The sequence below is a fragment of the Haliaeetus leucocephalus genome, unplaced genomic scaffold, assembly GCF_000737465.1.
Source record: "Haliaeetus leucocephalus isolate CR32 unplaced genomic scaffold, Haliaeetus_leucocephalus-4.0 Scaffold451, whole genome shotgun sequence".
Classification (NCBI taxonomy): Eukaryota; Metazoa; Chordata; class Aves; order Accipitriformes; family Accipitridae; genus Haliaeetus; species Haliaeetus leucocephalus.
Genome location: NW_010972887.1, coordinates 4,777,490 through 4,801,576, shown reverse-complemented (window position 1 = coordinate 4,801,576; position 24,087 = coordinate 4,777,490). Strand labels below are relative to the sequence as shown.

The 24,087-nt window shown below is 36.5% G+C and overlaps 1 protein-coding gene across 1 annotated transcript in view; it reads left to right on the top strand.

Moving 5' to 3' along the window:
• The window catches only part of LRP1B (low density lipoprotein receptor-related protein 1B), a 582,545-nt gene that overhangs the window by 536,081 nt on the left and 22,377 nt on the right, over nucleotides 1-24,087 (top strand). Inside the window, exons 83-86 of the mRNA XM_010575228.1 lie at nucleotides 7,298-7,462; nucleotides 17,626-17,787; nucleotides 22,240-22,414; nucleotides 23,038-23,142. Coding sequence (XP_010573530.1) covers nucleotides 7,298-7,462; nucleotides 17,626-17,787; nucleotides 22,240-22,414; nucleotides 23,038-23,142 — 607 coding nt within the window. The remainder of the gene's footprint in view (nucleotides 1-7,297; nucleotides 7,463-17,625; nucleotides 17,788-22,239; nucleotides 22,415-23,037; nucleotides 23,143-24,087) is intronic.

Genomic DNA, 24,087 nt, shown 5'->3' with positions numbered 1-24,087 from the left:
CTGTTTTACAACAGTTTCCACTGTTAGGGGAGAAGTGATGTCACCAAAGTAGATGTAATACAAACCGTTAGTGTACTGTACAAGGTTTCTAACTCTTGAGACCAATCGCTCTAAACAGCCTTTGTCTTCAGAGAGCATCCGCCCTCCCTGCTCCTCCAAATATCAGCTCTTCGTTCATCTGGGATGGATACTTGTCAAGATTTTCAGCTGATGCAGTACCACCTAAAAATTATTTCAAATGACCCATAGTTATTACCTAGGTGTTGAAGAAAGGACAAATAAAAGAATATTGTTTTTCACTGGTGATTGGTAGTAATTTGAACCCATAATTTCAGTAATGCTATGGTTTTACTAGTGGGGCAGAGGATTATGCCATGGTGGCGTTTTCAGGAAGGTATGTTTTTATTGGAGAAAGATCGGAAGAGGCTTTTAAATTATTTCACTGCTGGTTGTAAATGTTTATGGATAGACAGAAAATGCCTAGAGAAGCATTTTTAATATATTGATAATTTCCAGTACCTTCCCACAACTGCAATATCTGTTATGCCTTTTTGAAGGATTGCTGAATAAGTGTTTCTTAGTTTTCTGATTACAATTATATTTCAAGTACTGTCTAGCATAGGCTTGTTTGTAAATTTTTTCTTGTATGTTATTTTTGTAATAGTAGATTGCAGGTCTTATAGCCTCACAGATTATAAATTATGAATTTAAACAAGCCTCAGTATCATAGCACACTAACAAGTGTATGTTTTTGCACTAGTTTAACTTTTTTTAAAAAGCATGAAGTGAATGTTAAATGTTTGTCTCATGCTGACACTCCACTTAGGCTTCCAAGGATCAGCAGAGATTCCTGGAAAGATCAGAGTTGACCTCAAGATCAGCATCTTGAATTAATGTAGGCGTATAATTAATGGCTGGCTGACAACACACTTGCCCTTAATAGGTTGCTAATAGCCTGCAAACAAAAGACAAGTCAAGTTCTAAACCGGGTTGTTTTCCTTTAAGAAGTTATACAGTATGGAATAATAAAAAAAAATAATAGGAGCCATAGTCTTTGTTTCCTTTTCTGATGAAGAGCCAGAAAATGTATATGAAATATTCCAAACCACATACATTCAGCTTGTTTAAATCTAGCATTATATTGTCTTCATTGTCTCAGAGCATTTTTGGCACAGTTATGGATGTCAGTGACCCAAACCAGCAATTCCTGCCTTATGCAGCTGTCAAAACCCGTATATTGTAGAAGAGTGACCTGACGTTAATCCAAAGGGAAGTTCTGTGATCATATTTTTTTGTTTGTCTGCAATCAAATCCTGATTCAAAGTCAGTTGAAATATATTTGGTGGTCTTCTGGTTTGTCCCTAAAGAATGAAATCCAGAAGAGTTTAATTTGAGACATGAGTATCTGTGAAACACTTTTTAACTAATGTATTCATTTGGTTTTGTTACTGGTTTGATCACAATGCAACAGTTGTATAGAAGATAAGTTACAATGATTTACGTACATTATATTTTATGTGTTCAAAAATACACTACCGCTAATTTACAGATCTGAAAACTCAATTTTTTAAGTCTCTTGCTGGACATCATTCATGTAGCAATAGAAGTGAGTTGTACTGATTGTTTTGTACTTGTACAGTAGCTTTTTCAATTCATGTAAGAAGTCTCTTAGTTTCGCAAATTAGTAATAATGGTGAATATCAAGAACTAGTGTGACTAAACTGTACTTTTTGAATAATATAGAATTCAAGTTACAATAGTAAACAGTAGTGTATTGAACAGCCATAATACTTTTTACTGTCTTTTAAAATATAGTAAGGAAGCTAGTAGTAGATTTCCATGACTTGACAGAGTCAAAATGGGACAGCCATCTCCAGTTCCCATCCATCTTGAATAGCTCCCCCAGGAGAGTCTGTGTTTGAAGAATCTGTTTTGACAATGCGTATGTCTCTATCCTTGTGAAAAATGCCTTCCAACAAATAATGATTATTTTCAACGTTATCATGCCCTTCTTCATTTTGGTAGTTTTTGGCATGACTATTGTAAAGACGCCTTGCACGCTTTGTACAATTTCTTGTTAGTCTGTCTACCTTACGGCTGGTGACTGGGAGGTAATCTCAGTCTTGGTCTGGTTTTTGTGACTATATCCCCAAATCTGATGCCAATTCTTGTTCATTGGATTGTTGGTGGGAGGGGTTTCACAAAAGAAAATTGAGCTAAGTCTTGAAATTCTGCATAATATTACTACTGGCTTGATCCATTGAGTTGATTTTTATTCAGAAATCCTACATGAGGAATTCTAAATATTGAATCCTCAGTGGCTTTCTGTAAGACTGAATCCAGATTGCTTCAGACAGCTGTTTCACCAGCATCTCACACAACTGATGAGAAACAGCTTTTGGGTTTGATTTGGCTTTTTCAAGCCAGAGTCATTACAACATATGTGTGTTGTATCATTCAGAATGTTTTTATAACGAAATGAAAGCAAGTTCATGTGTGTTCTTAGATAAGTTTCCATCTCATTTCTCCCCAGATGACAATGATTGATAGAGCACAGTTCTTTTGTGGTTTATTTATTGACTATAGCAGGCCTGACGTTTTTGGTTTAGAAGCTATCCTTTAGTTTTCCAATGGGTAGAGTACCACTTCATTTTCCTAAAAGAGACTGCTGGATTTGCATCCATTACGTTTATTGTATCTAATTGTCTGTAGCACAAGGAAGCTAAGAACGTACCAAGAGGATGAAAATAGAGAGACTTGCACTGGAGGAAGACAGTGTGTACCACAGGTGAATGAGCAAGAGTAATGAACACTTCCAAGGGTTCCGTATTCTGGAGCTACACGTTTATCACTTTCATTTTAAGAAGGCAATATTTGTGCTCTCTTGGCTGGATGAAAAGCCTGAGAAAAATTACGAAGACTCAGATCTGACATTGCTTCTGAACAGAGATGAAATATTTAATTCATCATGGTGTTTCCTTCAGCATATTTCTGTGGGGACTTGCCCACTGCACACGTACATTGCAGGCAGACCAAGTGCTTTGGCTGGGCATGTAGAGGTTAATCCCTACGTATCTTCTTTTTCACCCACAAAGTCTGCCTCAGGGAGCTGTACTAGCAAACGCTATGGCAGTTCAATGCATGCTGTCTTCTTGGGTTTTGTTGTGCTTTCAGTCTTTTTAGATATCAAATAGAACCAGGGTCACACAGAAATCTGCTTCTGGTTTGAAGAAAATCTTTTGTTTACAGCAGTATCATCTGTATTTACAAAAAGGTTACCGTTGGGACTGGTATTTCCCAGAACGGAAGAAAATGGGTTATGTTATAGCAGGTGTCGGTTAGTTTTTTCTCACTATGCATCCTTTTCTTAGCCCTTCTCTTCCATTTAAAATTGTAAAGCAAACAGATCTTTAAAAGGAAAAAAATGTGAAGGGAAAACAAAGAGGAGGATCTGTCTTACAGCATTCAGACAAAATCTGGGGATTACAACTTGTTCTGATAAATTTCAGCATATGGAAAACTGGCAGATAGTAAGAACCTCATCTGGAGGGACAGGAGGATTTCTACAACCTTACCATAACATCAGAACTCTGCACTCTGTCTTTAATAGAGGAATTCAGTTCAGTGAAGGATGAGCTACACCTTTGTCTGAAGGATAGGCAAGAACAAATACCTTTCTGCCCATGAGACGACTATTTTCCACTGTGGGGAGGGAAACTGTTCCTATCCCAAAGAATGTAGTTCATGAACCTCTATAACGTCATCTCTCCATTTAACTGCCTAGTCCAGAAATCGGTGGATGTTTCAAAGGGGAAAATATAACAAAAAGTAAGATACGTTTTTCTAAAGTAAGAAAGGGTTGTTATAGAAATGCCAATAAAAGATGTGTGTGTGACTGGGGAAGAGGGATGGAATATCATAAAATTGAACGAGTGAAGGAAAAAATACCAGTGGAGTTCACAAAGCTTCGTTTTTCTGCTTTATCAGTGTTTCTTCTCTGTAAGATTTTCCTTTCAGTTAAAGGAAAGAGTCAAAGGTGAAGCAAATAAGCCTTAAGTCCATTAATGTTTGTGTCAAACAGTCATATCAGGAAGAAAAACATAAGAAAAACTGCAAATCAAAATTATTTGATTCTTTATTAAAGATATATTAAGATTGAAATAGGCAGATGAAGGCAGCTAGAAGACTAAATAACCAGCCTAAGAGAGAATATATAAAATTACATGACCTGTAACCCTTTCCTTTCTTCCATGTTAGAGCGATCCAGCAGCTAGACTGGGAGTTGGATAACAAGTGAAATGATTTACTTCTGTCATTTCGGAAGTGAAAAGAGCAGCTGAGAGGTCTTTGAGTCTGAGTTCCAGCAAGCTCAGAGCAGTACTGAATTGACTCCAGATAGAAACTTTTCTGATTTTTTTTTTATTTTTTTTTTTTTTAAACTTTGTTCCAATAGTGGCTACTTACTAGAGCTGTTCCCAGCTCTTCTTTCAGAGGTCTTTATTCAGTAATTCAAATTAAGAGTATTCAGCTTTTTATAATAATTCTTCTGTGTTTCTTTCCTGTATTCTTTTTCTTGCTGTCTTCTCCTATGGGACTGTTCTGCTCCTGTCTCCCACACAAAGGCATCTGACCCCCTTTTGTACTCAGTTGATGTGAATCAGCAAGAGTAATTTGATTCTTGTATTTACCTTCAGACTACAAAGCAGCAGCATTAAAACCCCTATATTGTTGAAGTCTAACATCATATTTCAAAACTGGCTTATCCATTACATCTTTCAGTCCTATTTCTTAGCTTATTTAAAGTCCAAAATTGTTGTAGTAACTTTTCTCTCTTTCATTAGATTTGTGTTGAAACTCCTGCATTTGAAATGTTTTATAGAGAACAAAATCAGTAGTGAATTTTAATAATCCTGTGATGATACAAAATCCTACACTTTTATGTTTTTTCAGGAACCTTCTCAGTTGACCATTGCATAAAGTTATAACATATATTGCTTTTTAAAAGTATAAGATATGAGTGTCCCAATCTTTGAAAGCCATTTGGATTAGAAAATCTTTACTGGTGGTGATTTGGGGCTCAGTATATATTCCTGAAAAAATGAAGGCTTGTATTTTTTGGTGTGGTTAGGGTAACTTTTAAGTTTGTAGTTCATGTTTTAGAGTTCTAAATATGCCTTTTGATACACTATTTTTGTCTTGAATTCATAATATGTCTTAATTTCTTCCCCCCTCCTGTTTTTTTCCCAAATTTTTTATCTTAATTCTGCAGAATTGCTCTACAAGAGAAATATAACATGATAATATGCTATCAGAAAGGTTCATAAAAATGAGCACTTGTCTGTACTTCATTGTTATTTATTCTATTTTTACCAAGTTCTGCTCTATAAACTCATGACTAATGATAAGTAAAACAGATAAGATAAGCAAAACAAAAATAGACCTTCTCTCCAATAAGATATGCTACATTATCCATTTAAACAACTTCTATAATGAGTAACTGAAGAATGGTTCATGGAACATCAAAGGATTTAATGAACCACCCAAATAAATAAAACACTGAGGCATCCTCAAACTCCCAAATACAACGTAGCTTTGTTACAGCAGATGTTACATATCCAGGGCGGATACCAAAAAATTAAGCGCATACGGTATTTCATATTTCTGAAATAATGATGTGCCAGTCAGACCCCACTATAACTTTTTGATTTGTTGTCTAGTTTCAGCTTCGTGTGAGAGAGGTGCAATTGCCTGAAAGATGATGAGTTCCCAGAAGTTTTGTTTAAATAGGTTTGATCCTAGGTGACATGTCTGCACCATCTCGGCACTGGCCGTGAAGGGAGGCAGCCAGATCCTGCCGAGGAGGGACATACACAGGCAGGAAAGAGAGACTTGGGTGCATCCAAAGAAAAGGCTGATGCATAAGCCCAGTTATATTGCTGGACTCTGCACAGTCCATGCTGGAGAGAACTATTTAGCTAGAGGATAGCCGACATTCCTAAATTCCACACTTAGAACGCAGTGTGTTTCTTTAAATGTCAAAAAAAGGAGTTGGTGTGCCTGTGTCAGTCAATGTTAGACCTCAACAAGTGTGGGACAAATGGGAACCTTGACTCGTTTTCATTAGTCATTTAACTAAAACAGACTAATTCAGCAAAACATCTGCAGCTGGTGGATATATTACTGAAGAGCTCTCAGTGCTTGTGGTGTCCCTCTTGTTGCAAGCCGTGTAGGCTGAAATGCTGGATTAGTTGGAAGCAGTCTGGCTTCACAGGATTTGTTTTGCTATGTGGGAAATGAAAGGTCTTATTGCTGAAAGCATGTTTTGGGCTGGAAAGGTGCTTGTCTGTTTCTTTAGGATTACAGTTATTTGGATGTTTGAGCATTGTATGCGTGCTAGTCTATAATTAATTTCTTGTTGGTGTCATTGAATGATTTTGTATCTTGTTCACTGAAATGAATAGAGATTTATTTTTCAAAGTGTTTCCAGGACAGGCACAACTCTAATTGCAAAACAGCTTTATAGAAAGATTGAATCTGGCCTAATCAGAATTTGTGTCACCTTGTACCTTACTGCTAAGACGGTGGCACTACTGCTGTAAGCACTCACTGAATGCAGAGCAGCTGGCAGCATCTCTTCTCAGTGATTTTACAGACTTGAGCAGAAGAGAAAAATAATAAATCGGAAAGTAAGGGTTAGGAGCAACAAGTTAGTATACAAATATCAATTTGGGGGGGAGGAGGGAGGCGTTAAAGGCCGAATAATTTCCTTTTAAATATTTTGGATAGGGTTTAGTAAAGAGGAGTGTTATTTAATAGAGAAAGTGGAAGAGAGATCCAAAAAATCAAATAGGGAAAGGCTGAGGTCACCAGAAAAGGACTGGGAAGTTTCCTGAGAATCCCCCAGGTGAAACCAACATTCATTTTTTTCATTTCTTAAACTAAGTCGGAATGATAGTTTCAAGCAAGAATTCATACTTTCACAACTAACTTACACCCTAAGGAGGTCACCTTTCCTGTGGCATCATTTGGGTGCGAGCTCCCAGCCCTGCTGTGCAGGCTAGAGCATCCCCTGCCGACTCTGCAGTCCTTGACAGCCTTTCCAGTGCTTAGGGTCTCCTAAGTTTGTATCTTTTTCTAGCACTGTGGAAACAGAAGTTTACTTTCTCCATTTTGAAAAGCAGTACTGGTTTTTCCCCCACTGATGGAGATCTGTAGCTCTATTTAAGATGCAAGGTTCTGGTTTGCCGGTTACACAAAATGGGATTGTTGAAAACGACTCTGTGTGCTCTTGTTGCAGATGATACCTGTAAATTAACCTGTGAAAATGGAGGAAAGTGCATTATAAACGAGAAGGGGGATCCCCGATGTCACTGCTGGCCAAGTTACTCCGGTGAAAGGTGTGAAACTAACCATTGCTACAATTACTGCCAGAATGGAGGGACCTGTGGAGCCTCTCTCCTTGGTAAATATTTCTGAGCAGCTGTATCTTACTATTATACCGACCTTAATTCAGATGTTTGAATTTGTTCCTTGTTTGTGATATTTTTTTCTCTTTGTAACTTATTTGCTTTGTCTGTATTTAAACAAAGTGCAAAATAGCGGTATATACCATACATACACTTTAAAATCGATAGTGCTTTTCATTCACGTGTCTCGGTGTTTTAGTAGAATGAAGCTGCGTCTCAGAAAAGGGAGCATATAAGTAAGTATTCAAGATGTTGAGGTGTAGAAATGGAATTATAAAGCATAAGGTCCAGTCAAACTACATCTGGAACAAGCCCACACATCTTGCGCTCTTGTTATCTCAATTCTTCCTCTAAATTTTTACGTGCATAAGTAGAGATATTTCCTTAAATTACAGAGTTCTGTGGCCTCAATCTCTTACCTTTGTCTTACTGGAATTCACAAAATAGGCGTTTTACTCATCTAATTCTCAGGAAGATTTGGTTGATCAGAACTCAGATCCTTTGTTTTCCTGAAGGAATTTGAAATTACATCTCTTCTCTTTAGGGAGATCATTCTAACTGCCAAAAAGTGGGTATTTGACAGTTGATCTTTGTCCCTAACACACAAGCTGTTGCAGCTTAGATAATTCAATTAGTGTTTGGGCTAGAGAGGGGAAGTGTGGTAAGAAGTACTCTAAAATGTAGTAATTCTGTGAGAAAGAAGTTGAATTCTATTTTCTGTTCCAAGGAATATTTAAATATTTGATTCAAAGTAGAACAGCTGGAGAAGAGTTCACTGTCAAGTCTCTTCAGAAGCCTATCAGCTGCTGAAGATGGTGTGAATCATTTTCTCCTCTGTCATGAAGGGACCAAGACCCTGACCTCTGAAAGAAAAGTACAGGCACCTGACTATTAGAAGTGGAGTTTGTGACTATTTAACACAGAGAAAGCTCCCTGTAAAGCAGAATTATGTATCTTAGTCTCTGTGACAGAGGGGGTTTAGATCTCAGTGTTTTCCTCAGCACTCCTTACTTTAGGTTATATAGTTTAGTAATTTAGCTTCACTTGCTGGCTCCTCTGGAGCCACTTCTTATTCACTGAGATGTGGTGGCAAAAATCCAAGAGAATGCAAATGTAGTAATCTGTTGTATGCCAAACGGGATTTTTCAGTTCTGAGTATTCGAGAGTTAATAATGTTATTCATAGTTAACTTCACTAATAATGACTAAATATTAGAAAATGAGAATTACTTGTACTTGAAGTTGATTAAATATACTTGAAACTGCTTCTAACAGCTGGTGGAACTACTGACAAAAAATGATAAGCGGAGGTTTTTATCAATGTAGTGAGATCGATACATGCTTAGTGAGGACATGCAAGTGAATTAAAGTAAGTCATGGGTGATTTAAATGATGTGCAGAACTTCATTGTCATCTGAAGAGAGAATGTTTACTCCCACATCTTTACGTGTCTGACATTTAATTGATTCTTTTGTGGGGTTAAAAGGCTTCATAAAATTAATAACTTGGCTCCTAGAACTCAGCTCGGTTCTGAATCCTGCAGAGACCCCAGGGTTTTATTTAATCCTTTTCTTTTGGCAGTAGCCATAGGGCTCCCTCGCCTCCAGCAGCTCGTTTTTTTCTTTACCAGGCAGCTAACACTTGCTGTGCTTACGCAGCCATGCTATTGCCTGGATATTTTTATTTTTTATTTTCCTGCTAAATCCAGCCTCTGAAATCTCTCAGCCTTGCTGAAATAATTAGCGTAGTAGGTTTTGTCACCAGTGAGTAAAGGAGAGAGATGAGCAGATTCTACAATATACTTCCATTAAATTGTTAATCATGGCCCAGCTGCTACAGGGGGCTGGGAGAAGCAGGCATGAGCCTTATTTCTGCTTCGTCTCAAACAGGATAATGTGCCTGCACCAAAAATGCATCAGGAGAGCCAGCATGGATGTCACTGCAGTCCACATTTCATTGTGCAATTGCCTGATTTTTGGGAATCCGAACCTTTAACTGCAACTAAAGTTTATTGTACCACACACAGCCAGGGTGTGCCAAGCCTTTATGAGCCGAGACCACTGCAGAGCTGGTTCTGATAACTCTTACTGGGCATACCTGCTAATAGGAATATTCTTCTGCTGTGCTCTGTCTAATTTCCCAGTTTAACCAAGTTTTTAATAATCGCATTTCAAGTTAACCAGATTTCCCATCTGCCATTTCCAATTCATGAGGGTAGCCATGCCTTGAAGCCCGTGCCGTAACTTTCATGTGCTGGAGATGTTGAAAAAAACTGTATACCTTTCTAAATCAAAGTGACTCTATCCAGCATTCCAGAGGAGATTTTCAAATTGATCCACATCTCATCTTCCTTGCACGCCTAGCCCCTGGACCTTGTAAATATTCTATTAAGAAGAAATCTCTATTCTGTATCAGACTGTATTTCTTATCTATATCAGGCCATAAATCCTGTTACTGAAACAAACTAGCATGTCAGTGAGATGTCCCCTTATCCTAGTTTAATCTAATCCATGATATACTAAGGCCGTTACGTATCTTACAGAGGGAAGCTAAACTGGACGCCCCAAAAGCAGTGAAAACTGTAATTATGTCAACAAAGCTTAATTCCCCCAGTGTTTTTGCAACAACTGTGTCCTCTTTCCAGTCAAATGTACCGCTGTGCAAAGCATGTCATTCAGTCCTTGCATTCAGTGAGTGCACATTTAGCTGCAGGGGCTGCACACGCCATTCCCAGTTTGGACTGAGGATGTGAAATTCAGACCAGAGCAGCGTTCACTCACTTCCTTCTTGTCGTCTCAGCCTTCAAGGCAGAGTTATCTTCTTGGTCAGGTTCATATGAGAGTTATTAGTGTATATGGCACTTTATTCTTGCATGTTGCTACATGTAGGAATAAAAAGGTTCTTTGTTACCAGGAATTGCTCAGTTTTTCCCTAGTGGTTGTAGAACTTAAGCATTATGTTGTGTCTAGATTTATAATATTACATCCTACCAGGTTGACCTGTCCACTAGCAGTAGGTACATTGCACTTTTTTTTCTTTTTTTGGTTAGAGAATTCCCTCATATTTCTGAAAAGTATAAAACTTTAAAGTCAGTTCAATATCATTTTAATTTGATCTACTGTGCTATTGCTGTCTGTGCATACCACCTCCTGTATCTCAATGCTCACAACCAGTTCCTCAAAAACCAGCAGTTATGGTTTTGATCCATTACACAGTTGGCTCCTCAAACTGTCCTGCTTACTTGATGCAACCAAGTTGCACATATTTTCCCAATTTTCTCTTTTTTTTTAATTTATTTTTGTTCAAAACCATGACGCTTTTTCCTCTGGAAGTTGCAGAAGCCATATGTGTGCGAGTGCTAATCCAAATCCTGTCCACAAAATATAAATGAACTGTGATAATTTCGCCTTTCATAGAAGCTCTGATTGCCCTTACCAATTCTTGTATATTATCCAACTCAAACATCTTTGCTGCAGTCACTCTGAGTGTCTGTCACTCTACATGCATGCCCTTTGGAAAACTTAGGGAGTGCCAGTACATTTAGCTTCACATGGAAATGAGCTTCTGCAGGGTCCCTGCTGCTGGGAGGCTTCCCTAGGAGTCAGGGAATTTCCTTACTGTTGTTGGCTTCTGGCCCAAAAACCGAGGAACAGAGATCCTGAAAACAAACCTTTCATCATTTTCTGATATAAATAAAATAACACAGCATATGAAATACTCTTCTAGTGAATGTGTGTGTTCTAGTGAATGTGTAAATCCTATTCTCTTTCACTACCTAATATATAATAGTAATGTGATAACTAATTAAGTAAATTGCAGAGTATTACTCATTTTTTAAAACATGATTGTGCTAAATCTTTGCTGGATGTGTTAAGTTGTAGAACCTCATTATCTGCACACAAATGTTAATTTGTTAAACAAATCCCACTGGCAATTCAAGGATTATTCACTGTTGGTTTACTTACTGCTAAGCCTTTTGGCAAATTCCTATGTGAACATTATATAGCTAGAGATTGGGGCAGCTTTAATTAAAATTTATAAGTTTATGACAGTTGTATTGAACTACAATAATTGAACAAAGAAAATGACATCAGTTAATTAAAAGTACACATCTGAGACGTGTAATTAAAAGTTTGGGTATAATAATGAACACTTTCCAGTAAGCCAAATTAATGGGAATTGGGAAAAAAATTAAATGTTACCATAAAAATGCACTTCCTTTCCCCTAAAGTTTAAAGTTAAAATGTTGGAGCAATAAATTACTAAATGTCTTGAACACATTAACTAGATCTAACTAGTTCACAAAATTAGATAAATACATATTTGTACTATACATACAGTACCAATGGGTATGTCTAACCACATGGAATTGCGATGTTTATATCAAAATGAGCAAAAAATCATTATGTCTTTCCGCTAAATGAGAAATGATGAAATATTCTCCAAACAATAATTATATATAAAGTAGATATTATTATATTCTATTTTATAAGCAAAACAAGTTGATTTGGGGACACGATGGTGCATACTGAAAACAGCATCAGTGAAGAACCTGTTTACTTTACTGATGACACGTTTGTCCCAGTAGCCTCAAAGGGGGATGCTACATCATCTTGTCACCGGGCCAGGGACTGTGGGAAGGGACGAGGGGTGGTATTTAGCTAGATGTCCAGGCTGTCTGATCTGGGGCACAGCTGATCTAAGGGTCCCGACAGAACCACCACAACCAGCCTCGGTAAGAGCAGCCTTTGAGACTAGTCTAATATATTTAGAGATTGTTCTTTTCTCCCTTTCTTTCGCAACATGGAGAGAATGTATAGCTGTTGGGATTGATCCCAATTAGCTCACCTACTCACTATGTACCATAATACAGCTTCTCTCCACTACTATTGGTTCAGTAAAGCTAATTATGGTTCATCAGCCACGCAGAAATGAATTATCATGATTCCCACGGACTACTGATAACTACTTCAGAAAACATATTGCTTACAGTAGGCTGGAGTAGTGCCACATTGTTTTCCTTCATAGTGACAGCAAGTGAAATGTGCAAATTAAATGTGCATATTCCCACATAACAACTTCAAAACCCACATTGCTGGTAGTGAATTAACTATTGACTAGAAGAAATAAATAATCTATGTCTTGTTGCAGACATTTGTCTAGATCATCTCATTTTTTGAAACTTTCAGAAAGCTTACAAAAATAGTGCTATTTCCCTATTTTATTTTTTTTAAATTGCAAAATATGTGGTCATACAAAATACATATTTCTCTGTTGCTTAGGCAATAGCATGAACCAAAGTTGATCTCCTTAGAGTTCTAAGGAGAATAAATGTAAATAGGAGTTTAAGATGTATGAGTAGATTCCCAAAAGAAATCATCTAGATATTGCAGAGACAGTGGACTACAATATTTATTAGCTATTTTTGAAGATTATTTGAAAAGTTATTTGCTATTTTATAGCAAATGAAATTGGCAAACTAGGAGTAACTGCAGTGTCTGTCATCAAAACCTAATTGAACATTGTAGGATTTTGTTCCTTATCATCTTCTTATGGATGATTTTTCTTTGTAAGAAGGGGGGAAACTGCATTTCATCTTCATGGCAAAAACTTCACAGATTTTATTCGTGTCCTACTCCCCAAAATAACTTCATATGTCCTGGGGTCACCCTAAAGTATTCCCCTTAAATTTACTAAATTCTGTGCAAAACATTTGAAAAAAATGTGAGAATTTTATAAGTTTGTTTCAAGTTCTATCAGTTCTAGAATTAAGATTTAAAAATTCTGTAAAGTATTATTTTTTTAAGAGAGAGGCTACATAAAGAATCTTCAGAGAATAGTGACTTTCAAGTACATCATTTCCCCAGAGAATTTTCAGTATTATTTTTGTTACTTATTTGATATGTCTTACCAGGCACCCTTTAAGGTATTCTCTGCAATTCATTTCTTTAGAATTGTTATTTAGATTAACTTCAGATACAAACTACTCTCATCAATATAGGGACTACATGCATTATGTTTCCACTTGTATATACATATAGTGAGAAATTCCGTGTATCCAAGAATTGGCTTAAAGATAGTAAATAGCAAAGTGCGTGCACATTCATTGTAAATTACTGAGAGTGGAGAAATCCTGAACAAAAAAAAGTATGCTTCTTGCTCTCTGGATATTATTACTGTGGTTTTGAAATGGGAACATTTACGCATGAGATGCTGAGAATGTGCTGCCACTTTGTCCTCCCTGACACTTCAACAAACAACATTTTTCAACATAGGTAGTCGAAACAGGAATTTTTTCTTGGGATTATTATGTTAGGGAAGAGACTAAAGAAGAGGATAAGTGAGAGCTAGGATGCTGATCTGTAATAGGCAGAGGAAAACAGTCTTCTCATACAGTAAGTCCAGTTGAGGATTGCCCTGAGGAAGGAAGAGCTCAAAATGGAAACTTTTTTGTGTTTTCTTTCAGAAAATTATTTTTGGTCATTTTTGCATACAGTACACCAAAAGAGGGTTAGCTGAATTTGAAGCAGTTTAGCATTCCATGAACCACTTCCCTTTATTAATATTTTTCTATACTGTAATGTGTTGTGAACATTTCTGTGGTGGTAAAGGTCAGGAATTAAGAGGTAATTTTAATTCTGTCTGTACAGCTCTAATCCTGAAACTTCAGGACCAGTGTAAATGCTGAAGTTCTCTGTGCATGAGGTTACCATGCAATGGTTGTTAGTTAGGATATGTGACATCTCGGTTAACATGACTGTTTTCTTTGCAAACATAAATCTATATTCTGATTCTATGATACAAAACCTTATGGCATTGTTCGTCATTGTTTAATATTACAGTTTTCTTAAACTCTTCTTGGAACCATTTTGTATCGGAAATAATTTATGAGAATAAGGCAGATTAAAATGTCATTATTAGTATTATTTTAGATGCCAACAGTCTGTGTATAAATAGGCAATGAACTATTAACATTACTAAAAGTCGTGTTAAATTGAGTGACAAAAATGGGGTTTAGGCTATACTGTATTAAATTTTCATATAACTGTCAGCAGTTTGGCATATTTATAAGCCTACATTAGCAAAGAATAGAATAATCTTTTCTACAAACTAGGAAAATATCATTGCCCCATCATTTTAAAAAATAGAGGAGTATTAATAATAAAAACTGATTTCAGACCTCTAGATCTATGTTCTATCACTATTTTATTTTATCTTTTTTATTGAAACACTGATTCAGATGAAGGATTATGTGAAACCCCCTGGCTTGGGGGCAGAAATTTAAATACAAGTGTCTACATGGGGAAAAACAAAAAGAGTCTGTGCTAACATCTGAGTTCTACATCTTTGATTTAATGTTTAGATCACAGGGGACAGATATGAATAACCAGGCTGATGCATATTAAACTAGTTGGAGCTATTTTTAAGTCAATGGTTTTGTTCCTGCTGTACTCATTAGAGGAAGAGACTAACTGATCTCATGGCCTTTATGATGATTTGCAAAACACTTTAAATTAGCATAGCTTAAAATAGAAAATATAGAAAAGAATTACGTGAAGGGTTTCATGCAAGAAGAATAAGTAGTAAGTGAAGGAAAAAGAATAAATAAATCAGTCTGCATGGATCAGAGAGAATAGAAAAAATGAGGGTGCTTCACTTGCATTGAAAAATTCTCCAGCAAATATGACATTAAATGATTGCATAGTATTAAAACAAAGGCAGACCAGAAGAAAATTAGAATTGTGGGGTTTATGGAATATGTAGTTTAATCTACATTTCTTTAATGAGACATCCAACTAAATAGAGAAGAAACAAAAAAAAAAAGGTAAGAAGGGTTGCACATTTCAGGGTTTTAGACGCAGCTGTGGTAAAAGACATCAGGAGGCAAACGTGAAAGTAGTCGTGGATACCTGCACCAGACATCGTATTAAAATGAGGAAACAATGAATGAGTCAAAAGACAGCAAGGAAGGGACCTGGTCATAATGCATCAGTAAATCAGGCAGCGGTAAGGATTTTCTGGTAGAGCAGTGTGAAGATGAGAGAGAATTAGTATGGAAAAGAAACACTTAAATGTTATTTCAGTTGACTACTTAAGATTTTGGCTCTTCTGCATGTTTTAAACCAAGTCAGGCCCAAGTCAAGCACAGCTTCTCTTGTGTGCTCACTTACCCACCCCTCCATGAAGTAGGAATGTTGATATGTAAGAAGTTCATTCCTATTTTGTGGCGTGGTGTGAAGTTTTTCAGATGTAAGTACAGGGATAACTGGAATCTCTCATTAACATATTCCCTGACTTTCTCTGATCTCTTTCGGATTCTACAGTCATATCATTATCTTGATTTGGCTGTCAATAATAAAATCTAATAGGCTATTTTTCCTGTTTATGCCTGTAATTCCAGTCCAAAGGGCTTCTGCGTCATACGTACAGTACATTATGTACTAATACTACTAATAATTAGGTGGGGGTGATACATAAATTGCTGATCTGACTGACTTTAACACTTCTTAACATGTAGCCCTATATTGTCACTAGCAAAGACTACATATCAAAGAAATGTGTATTAGTTTTACAACAGCCCATTAGTTGCCTGCCTTTTCCAAATTTGCTATAGCCAATGATATTGATGTTCCCATTCAAGACTAGACATTTTGGTTCTCCATCTTAATTCTTAGACTTTTACCATTTACGTAAAGCACGTGTGTTACTGTTTTGGTTTTCTGTAGTCTTCTTACGAAGCATTGCCTTTTGTTCTACCTGATACCTGTTTACTATTTGACTGTGGCTACCCTATGCACGGTCCTTTACGTGGAGATACGGCATGTCTGTGACTTTACTCAAAGGGATGAGTCCTTCTTGTCAGCTGTCCCTTACTCTGCAGTGACCCAGTTAAGCTCTTGATTGTACTTGCCAGCCCGTCGGGTTCCTTACGATTCAAATGAAGACCATCCTGTCTGCCTCTTTATTTCAGAACTGTCCACAGGTCTCAATTAATCTTCACCTCTTTCCTTACCAGGAAGCCAAGAAGAAGAAAAGTGTTAAACTCGGTCTGTTTTCCCTAAGTCTAAGAAATCCCTAAAGGCTGAAGGAAAGCAAAGGGAAGGAGGGTGGAGGAAAAATAATGTTTTGTAAGAGATAAACAAGAATGTTGAACAGATTATTAGGAAGTGAGAAGTGAGATGGTTAGTTGGCCACATTAGGTCATTTACTTGAAAAGAAGATTACAAAGGAGATATAAAAGCAAAGTCAGGAGATGGAAAAACGTTTATGGGATCTAGAAGTTTGTTTTAAAGAAGATAAGCCTTAAGAAAAAAAGTCAGGAAAAAATGGAAGAGTTTATTAAAACAGTGGAACTGTAACAAAGCTATTAATCCTTTAGAAGTGAGATTTAGATAAGGAAAATAAAATGGGAAAATTACAATAGGGAAGAATCGTAGGGGGAAGACACATCAGGTTTTAAACACTATTTTAAAACCCTTTAAAAAGAAGCTATAGACTAGGTGTTCATTTTGTGCAAAAGTTCACCCCTAGGTGTTCACTGCTTTTCAGACATTGAATATTGATGTTACAGGCATTTTGGTCTGATGCAAGACAGCAATTTTTATGTTATGGTATTTATTATATGAGAGGTGTAGGATAATAAAACAGGCACAGGTATTTGTGTTTTATTAAAAACTGTTATGTAAAGTTGGCTATTAGTGCATTAGTAAATATTTATATATTCATGTGATTATATATAAAGGTTTGTAGATTTGAGAATAATGGAGTGCATTCTGAAGCGGCGTCAGTGTTGATTATACAAACATTTATCCTCTGCAACTGGAGGAACCCAGCCTGGCAGGATGATTTGAAGAGCTTAGTCATCTCTTAAATTCCTACTTAAGACCATCTTTTAAAATAATTCCCAAATAAAGAATCAATGACCATAGATGCAGTTTTAGAGGTGTCTGTATCTTACAGTGCTAACTTTATTCTTCAAAAGTTCTGAATTCAAGCAATGTTTGCAAAGGCATGTTTTATTAGTGTCTAGGGAAATGTAGATGGGCTCATACATTAAAACTTGCTACTGTTATGATAAACATATCTATCTTTAAAGTGCCAATTATTGTTTTAATGTTTATTTATTTTTATCGTAAAATAGTTTTCTTTGTTTTGCATAGGGAGGCCTACCTGCAACTGTGCGCTGGGTTTTACAGGACCAAACTGCAATCAGACAGTCTGTGATCGTTTTTGCCAAAACGGAGGAACCTGCAGTGTTACTGCTGGGAATCAACCCTTTTGCAACTGCTTGCCTGAGTATACAGGAGACAGATGTCAGTATTGTAAGTAATCTCCATGATCTATTAAATCCAGATTTATAATAGAAGTTCTGCAAAATAGAAGTTCAACATGAGTTGAGTGATTTTTTTTTTATGGCATGCGTTGGTAAGCTTGGCTCCAAAATTATTCATACTGCTAAGGGAATGTAATCCGATGTATTCAAGCGATCTTTGAACATACTTCTGCAATATCCATCTACATGTGTGGGTGAAGAAAGTGCTTTTTTAGGAATTATTTATTTATTATTTGCATGAATGAATACGTACAATGGAGCTGTACAAGACAGCTGAATTTGTCAGTAGAAATGAGATAATTGTGTTAAAATTTTCTACTCCAACTTACTCGTGTTTGTTATCTTATGCTGGTGGAGTACCTAAACACAGTGAATTGATGTAGCTGGTTAAAGAATTTCTCTGGCATCCCTTAACTTTGCAGACCAACACGTGTCTCGAACTGCTACCTTACCTTTCGTTTTGATTTCTAACCCCAGTAAGCAGGACATTGACAACTGCTTTGAGTGTCATGCCTCTATATTCCTTCATCTTGCTCAGTCTAAGATCAGCTTCAGTATGGTTTCTGCCCCCTCCTGGTATTAAAAATCAGGATTTCTAAGTATTACTCTTGTTTAATTCTCAGGACTTAGATTCTACCCTCTGCATCTGAAGTTCTCCCTAGTTTTTCATTCCACTGACCCATCAGTCCCTTCTCATTGACGTACTGTTTTCCAAAGGTTTCCATGCCTTTAGAAAGGCTCTTCTCACTTTTTAGAACTTTTTCTATTTTTTTACTTCTTTTTCAGAGGAGGGGGGGAAAGAAGACTATCAACCAACAGGCCTTCTGTTCTTACTCCATTTATGTTTCTTTCCTCTTCAGGCTTTCTCTTAGCATGGATCACCATTATCTATTTTCAATAACTCAAGACATTTGAACATAATCTTGAATTTCTTCTTTTGGTCACTCATTTCAAAATTACAGTTTGTCTTCCTCATGTCTCTTCAACATGATGACTCGCTAGCAACCCTAACCTAAAACTGAATATTATTCTGAGATCACAATTATTATTTTTTTTAATCTCCTTTCTTCTACTCCTGCTTTGCTTTGACTATAACACTCTAATAAAGGACTGTCATAGTGCTTGTTATAGAATAGAACATTCAATGTGAAAGGCATCATCTCTTTTGTACATAATTCAGTGAATTTGCTGAAGAAGGCTAGATTTAAACAAAATGGAAGGGAAATTAGCTGTTATAAAGGTCTGGTTTAGAATTATTTACAAGATACAAAAAGTATTTAGTTTTAGTGAAAGGTCTGTCAAACAAGGAAAGGGTTAGTGTGTATCTTAAATAGTATTTGTACTGAAGTAAACTGAATGTATTTCCAGTTGGGAGACTATGAAATAAATTGAAACCTTTGAATGGAAAACCAGCAGTAATTGTGATTCTCTCCCACTTGGTATTAAACAAACTGCATGGATCCACAAATAACTATCTGCAAACACAATTGGGTATTTGAAAACAGTATAGTACATAAATCATGCACAGACAGACACACAGATTAAGAAAAAATATTTACTTGAGGCTTACCCAAAACCAAACAAATTGTTTCTAGTTGAATGCTTCTGCAAATATATATTTATATATTTTTTTTAATAAAGAATTAATTTAAATGTAAATTTAGGGGTACTTTTTAAACAGTGCTTATTATCAGATTTGGATTGTCTGCTGACACTTTGGAAAAATGCCACGATACAGCGACTCGAGCACATTATAAAGTACAAAATAAAATTAAGCTTTTCGTTTATTTAAACCTTAATACTTTTAGGAAAAAAAAGAGTCTTACAATCTTGCAGAGTATTTTTTTTTGTGGCCAATAGCAGTTCTATGAAATTCCACATGTTTACAGTTAATAATGTGTGTATAAATTCACATCTATGATTTTTTGCTTTATTCACACATATGTATGATTTTTTGCTTTATTAATCACATTCACTTTGTATGCATGTTGGAATATACTAATACAGCATTATTGCAAAGATTGGTTGCCTCTAAGATATATTTTTCAGTCTTTCTGTGATGTGATTGAAACTAGTTCATATGCAAAGGATGATACATGAATGTGCATAGGTATTTTACTCATGCTCCCAAGCTGAAATTATTATTAGTGTTTTTTATGGCAGGGAGAAGACATTTACTTGCAGTATTGCCAGATTGCAAAGACCTTATTTTCCTCATACTTATCGCCTCCAATTACCCAATGCAGAGTTTCTCCTGTGATTAGTTCACATAAGGGCTAATAACCAAAATGTGTGCTCCGTGTCAAGGCACTGGCACTGCTGAAATAAATTTAAGTGAATGAATTTACATAGAATTCTACTAACATTGTGCATGTTATCATATACACATGAATTTGATGTATTTGAATATAACTCCCTATTTTAAATTCCTGAAATAAGACATACAGACTAGGTAAAGTTCATTTCTTGTATCATTTAAGGCCCAAACAACCTAAAAAATAGAAAACGTTTTCACGCAGTTACAATCATTCAGAGTGGATAGTGTGATCTCACAAGCTGTTACTTTCCCTGAAACTGAAATTCCTTTCTTTAGGAGGGAAAAAGAAAAAAAAAAAAAAAAGAATTATTTTTGTGTCATTTCAGTTCAAATGTAGCATATGCATTTTAGATACAGCAGAATATTAAAGGTGTTTATGAGTACAATCAATACTAAAGCCCAATAATTCTTTTAGGGTACGAACTTCCTATTCCTAGGTTTTTGCCGGGGGGGTGGTGTTGTCCTAATGTACATGGAAACATTTCCCCCTTGCGATGCTTTTTTCATAAAATGTCTCTCAATATTTGCTTTCAAACGACGGTAGTTTTTGTTCAAAAAACAGCCCTCCTGCTGCAAATTACCATTCCATACCTTGAACTGGGGAACACCAAACAATGAATTGCTTCATTTAGTGTCTTTTAAGCCTCTCTGGTTGCTCAGTAGTGATTCCATAAGCAGATGAGTCTACAGCCTGCACAGATAGGTGGAGACATGCAATGAATAACCAAACAGAAATAACTCCTCCAACAGCCATGCCTTGTCCTTTAGCAGAACTCGTCCAGCACGGTGAGTACCACCGGCACGGCAGTCAGTACACGCTTCTCTGGGAGGCGACAAAACCGAGCGCAGAGAAGCACAGGCAAAACATGTTTCCCGCTTCATGAGATACCCTCACAAATCATCCATCTCGAATACACTCAGTAAAATATATCAGGTTTAGTAGTCTCCAGTCTGCTGCTTGCAACATGCTCCCAGTCAAATGGCAGCTTGAGACTCAAGGCTGAGGTTGCATTTGGCCAAGGTGTCATCCTCTAGTGAACGGCTTGGTAATTAATGCCCTACTTCTGGCTGCTACTGACTCACCCTTAACCATACCTGAGCTTCAAAGGGCTTGATTTTTTTAGTTTTGTCAGAAAGGTAAAATTTTATTAATATGGACCACGTTACCTCTAAGCTAATACAGACGCATAGTTCAGAATGGATATATATCAATTACTTCATCTGTCCATCAGGAACGCCACCAAAAGCTCAACACATGTTAACTACACAGAACTGGAGAAAGTATGAGAAAGAGAGAGAAATAGAGACTTTGAATGATTTGGCCCCATTAAGGAGCTTAAAGAATGACTTAACAAAAAAAAAAAAAAGTTGTCACTACCACATAAATAAAAATGAACCGAAATGTTAAGATACCAGTATTTTGTAGCTCTGAAAGCTTCTTCAGTTAGGCAACTTGGGGTTTTTAAGGGATATGAAAAAAAATGAGACAGTTACTGGTGCTTCTAAAGAGTTAAAAAATTCACTACTTGAAATGTCAGCCCTGCTGGCATTTAAGCAGTTAAATAAGATAATGGGGTCTTGCACAGTCTATAAAGATAAGCATGTATGTAGTTTTTTGTAGAACTTATGGATTATGTCTTTATATATTATTATTAGAACTTCATGAAATTTTAATATGTGGATAAATGAAAATAAAACTTAATTATTTCAAAATACTGTTTCCATTTCAGTTTAGCATAATGCTGTTAATGGTAATGTGAATGTATCGGAAGATTTTTATTCAGCCAATGTCCCATTAAAAACATTAACATTGCTCTGCTTTTCTCAGCAGTAGACTTTATATTATGTGGGATGATGCCATAAATGCTTAGACATCTAGAAGGAAAAAAAAAAAAAATCTCTTTATGAGTTTATCCTTCTAGTTCACTTCTCAAGACTACATCGTTAATATATTATGTATCTGTTTATTGGGTATTCTTGATTCCTGTAGTTGCCAGTGGGCCACCAGCTTCATTTATCGTTTTGTTTTTATTATAGTACCTTTTAAAACAGAAAAGTAAGGTATTATTTTTTCTATGATACTCATTAATGTCTTTTAGTAATTAGCTTTCATGTTGCTTGCAGATGTTTGCCACCATTATTGTGTGAATTCTGAATCGTGTACTATTTCTGATGATGGAAGTGTAGAATGTGTCTGCCCGGTACAATTTGAAGGTCCAAAATGTGAAGTGGACAAGTGTATCAGATGTCATGGGGGACACTGCATAATAAACAAGGACAGTAATGACATAGTATGCAAGTAAGTGTGTGTAGGGGGGTGTTTGTATTCAAAATCATATATTTAATAACAATTGTATTGCATTATCCTGTAAATCTCTTACACAGTGGCTAGCCCCTGAACCGGTCACATCAGAACCGTTCCTTTGCGTGGCTCCTGGCCATGCAAAACCCACTGGCTCCTGCCTTTTTAAACCAACAACTGGAGCACTCCTCACTGGGGGAAGCCTAGTATAGCAGGAGACTAAATGGATCTTCACTTGGAAAAACTGGAATATTTAATAAAGTTAACAGTCGAGTTTTGCCACACTGTTGAGATTTGTTCATTCTGCAGTATCTGTGACAGTGATAGAGACATATTGTATACTAATGAAAGCATATGTAGTAAGACGTGCTGCTATATTGCTGAGTTATTATTTTGTATAATAATAGTTTGTTTTCATAAAAGGAAAAATTAAAAATATTTTGTATAATAAGCTCACTGCCTGTGCTAGCTTTTCAAACTGGAAACCTAGAATTCTTGCAATCAGTAGATCTTATACTTATCATAAAATCAGTATTTTCATAGATACAGAATTGTAAGGGAATTCACCAGATTCAATAAAATACTGATTGCTATTTGTATATTTTTTTTAACCATGACAGTTGCACTAATGGGAAGATTGCCTCTACGTGTCAGTTATGTGATGGCTACTGTTACAATGGTGGTACATGTCAACTGGACCCAGAGACAAATATACCTGTCTGTCTGTGAGTATCCTGCATTGCGTAGATCCTTAAAATGCCTGTGTGCCAACAAATAATAAAATTATTATGCATGTGTCTGTATTTTTGATCTCTCTAGGATGTATAATGTGGTGGGTGCAGTCGTAACTTACGGTACTTTTTCTAGCTATTTCTGTAACCCAATACTTTCTCTACCTTTTGCAGTATGTGTATTGAAAGATATAACTGAGGTATATATTGTGAATGCATGTAGATACAAAGATATATCTTTTGAGGCTTCCAATAATTTCAGGCGAGATCTAAAGCCCATTGAGGCATTTGTTCTGGAATGGAACCCAGAGGTACAGGATGGTGGCCTGCCCTGCTTCTCAAAGGTGGATTAAGTCTTTTCTCCTATAAAGCTGGTCAGAGGTGGGGGTGATACATTCCTCCTGATGGCTAGAGACCAGGAAGAATAACGTCAATGTTTATTTCCTTTATGGGTCTGAGGATACGCTCATGTATCTCTTGTTTCTGCCCTAACCTTCACACTGCCCACAGTAGCTTGGCTGTTCTGTGGTGAGATTGCTCCCTCCCCCCTGCACCATGGTTGAGAGAATAATTCAGGATGCTTTTCTTAAGCCCAGACATCAAATACCAAAGGAAATGTGGTTCTATAGTCTAGATGGTGAAGTACTGTCTTAAGAGGTAGAAAAGCCTACATTCTAGTCCTTTCTTGAGAGCTATGGTGTATCTTCTTTTTCAGCTGCTAAATACAAAATACAGAAGTAGTCACTGTAGCAAGAAATTAATTTCTTTCCTGCTCTCAGTTACACTGAGCTACCTAGTCATAGTCCTTGGTTTTTTACTTTTGCCTAATAAACAATGCGATCTTTTCTGCACTGCTGAAAAGCTTCGTTGTGGAATAGTCTTCCACTTCTCAGAACAACCTGGAAGTCAGAGCATCCTCCAGCATCACATGAGGTGGTG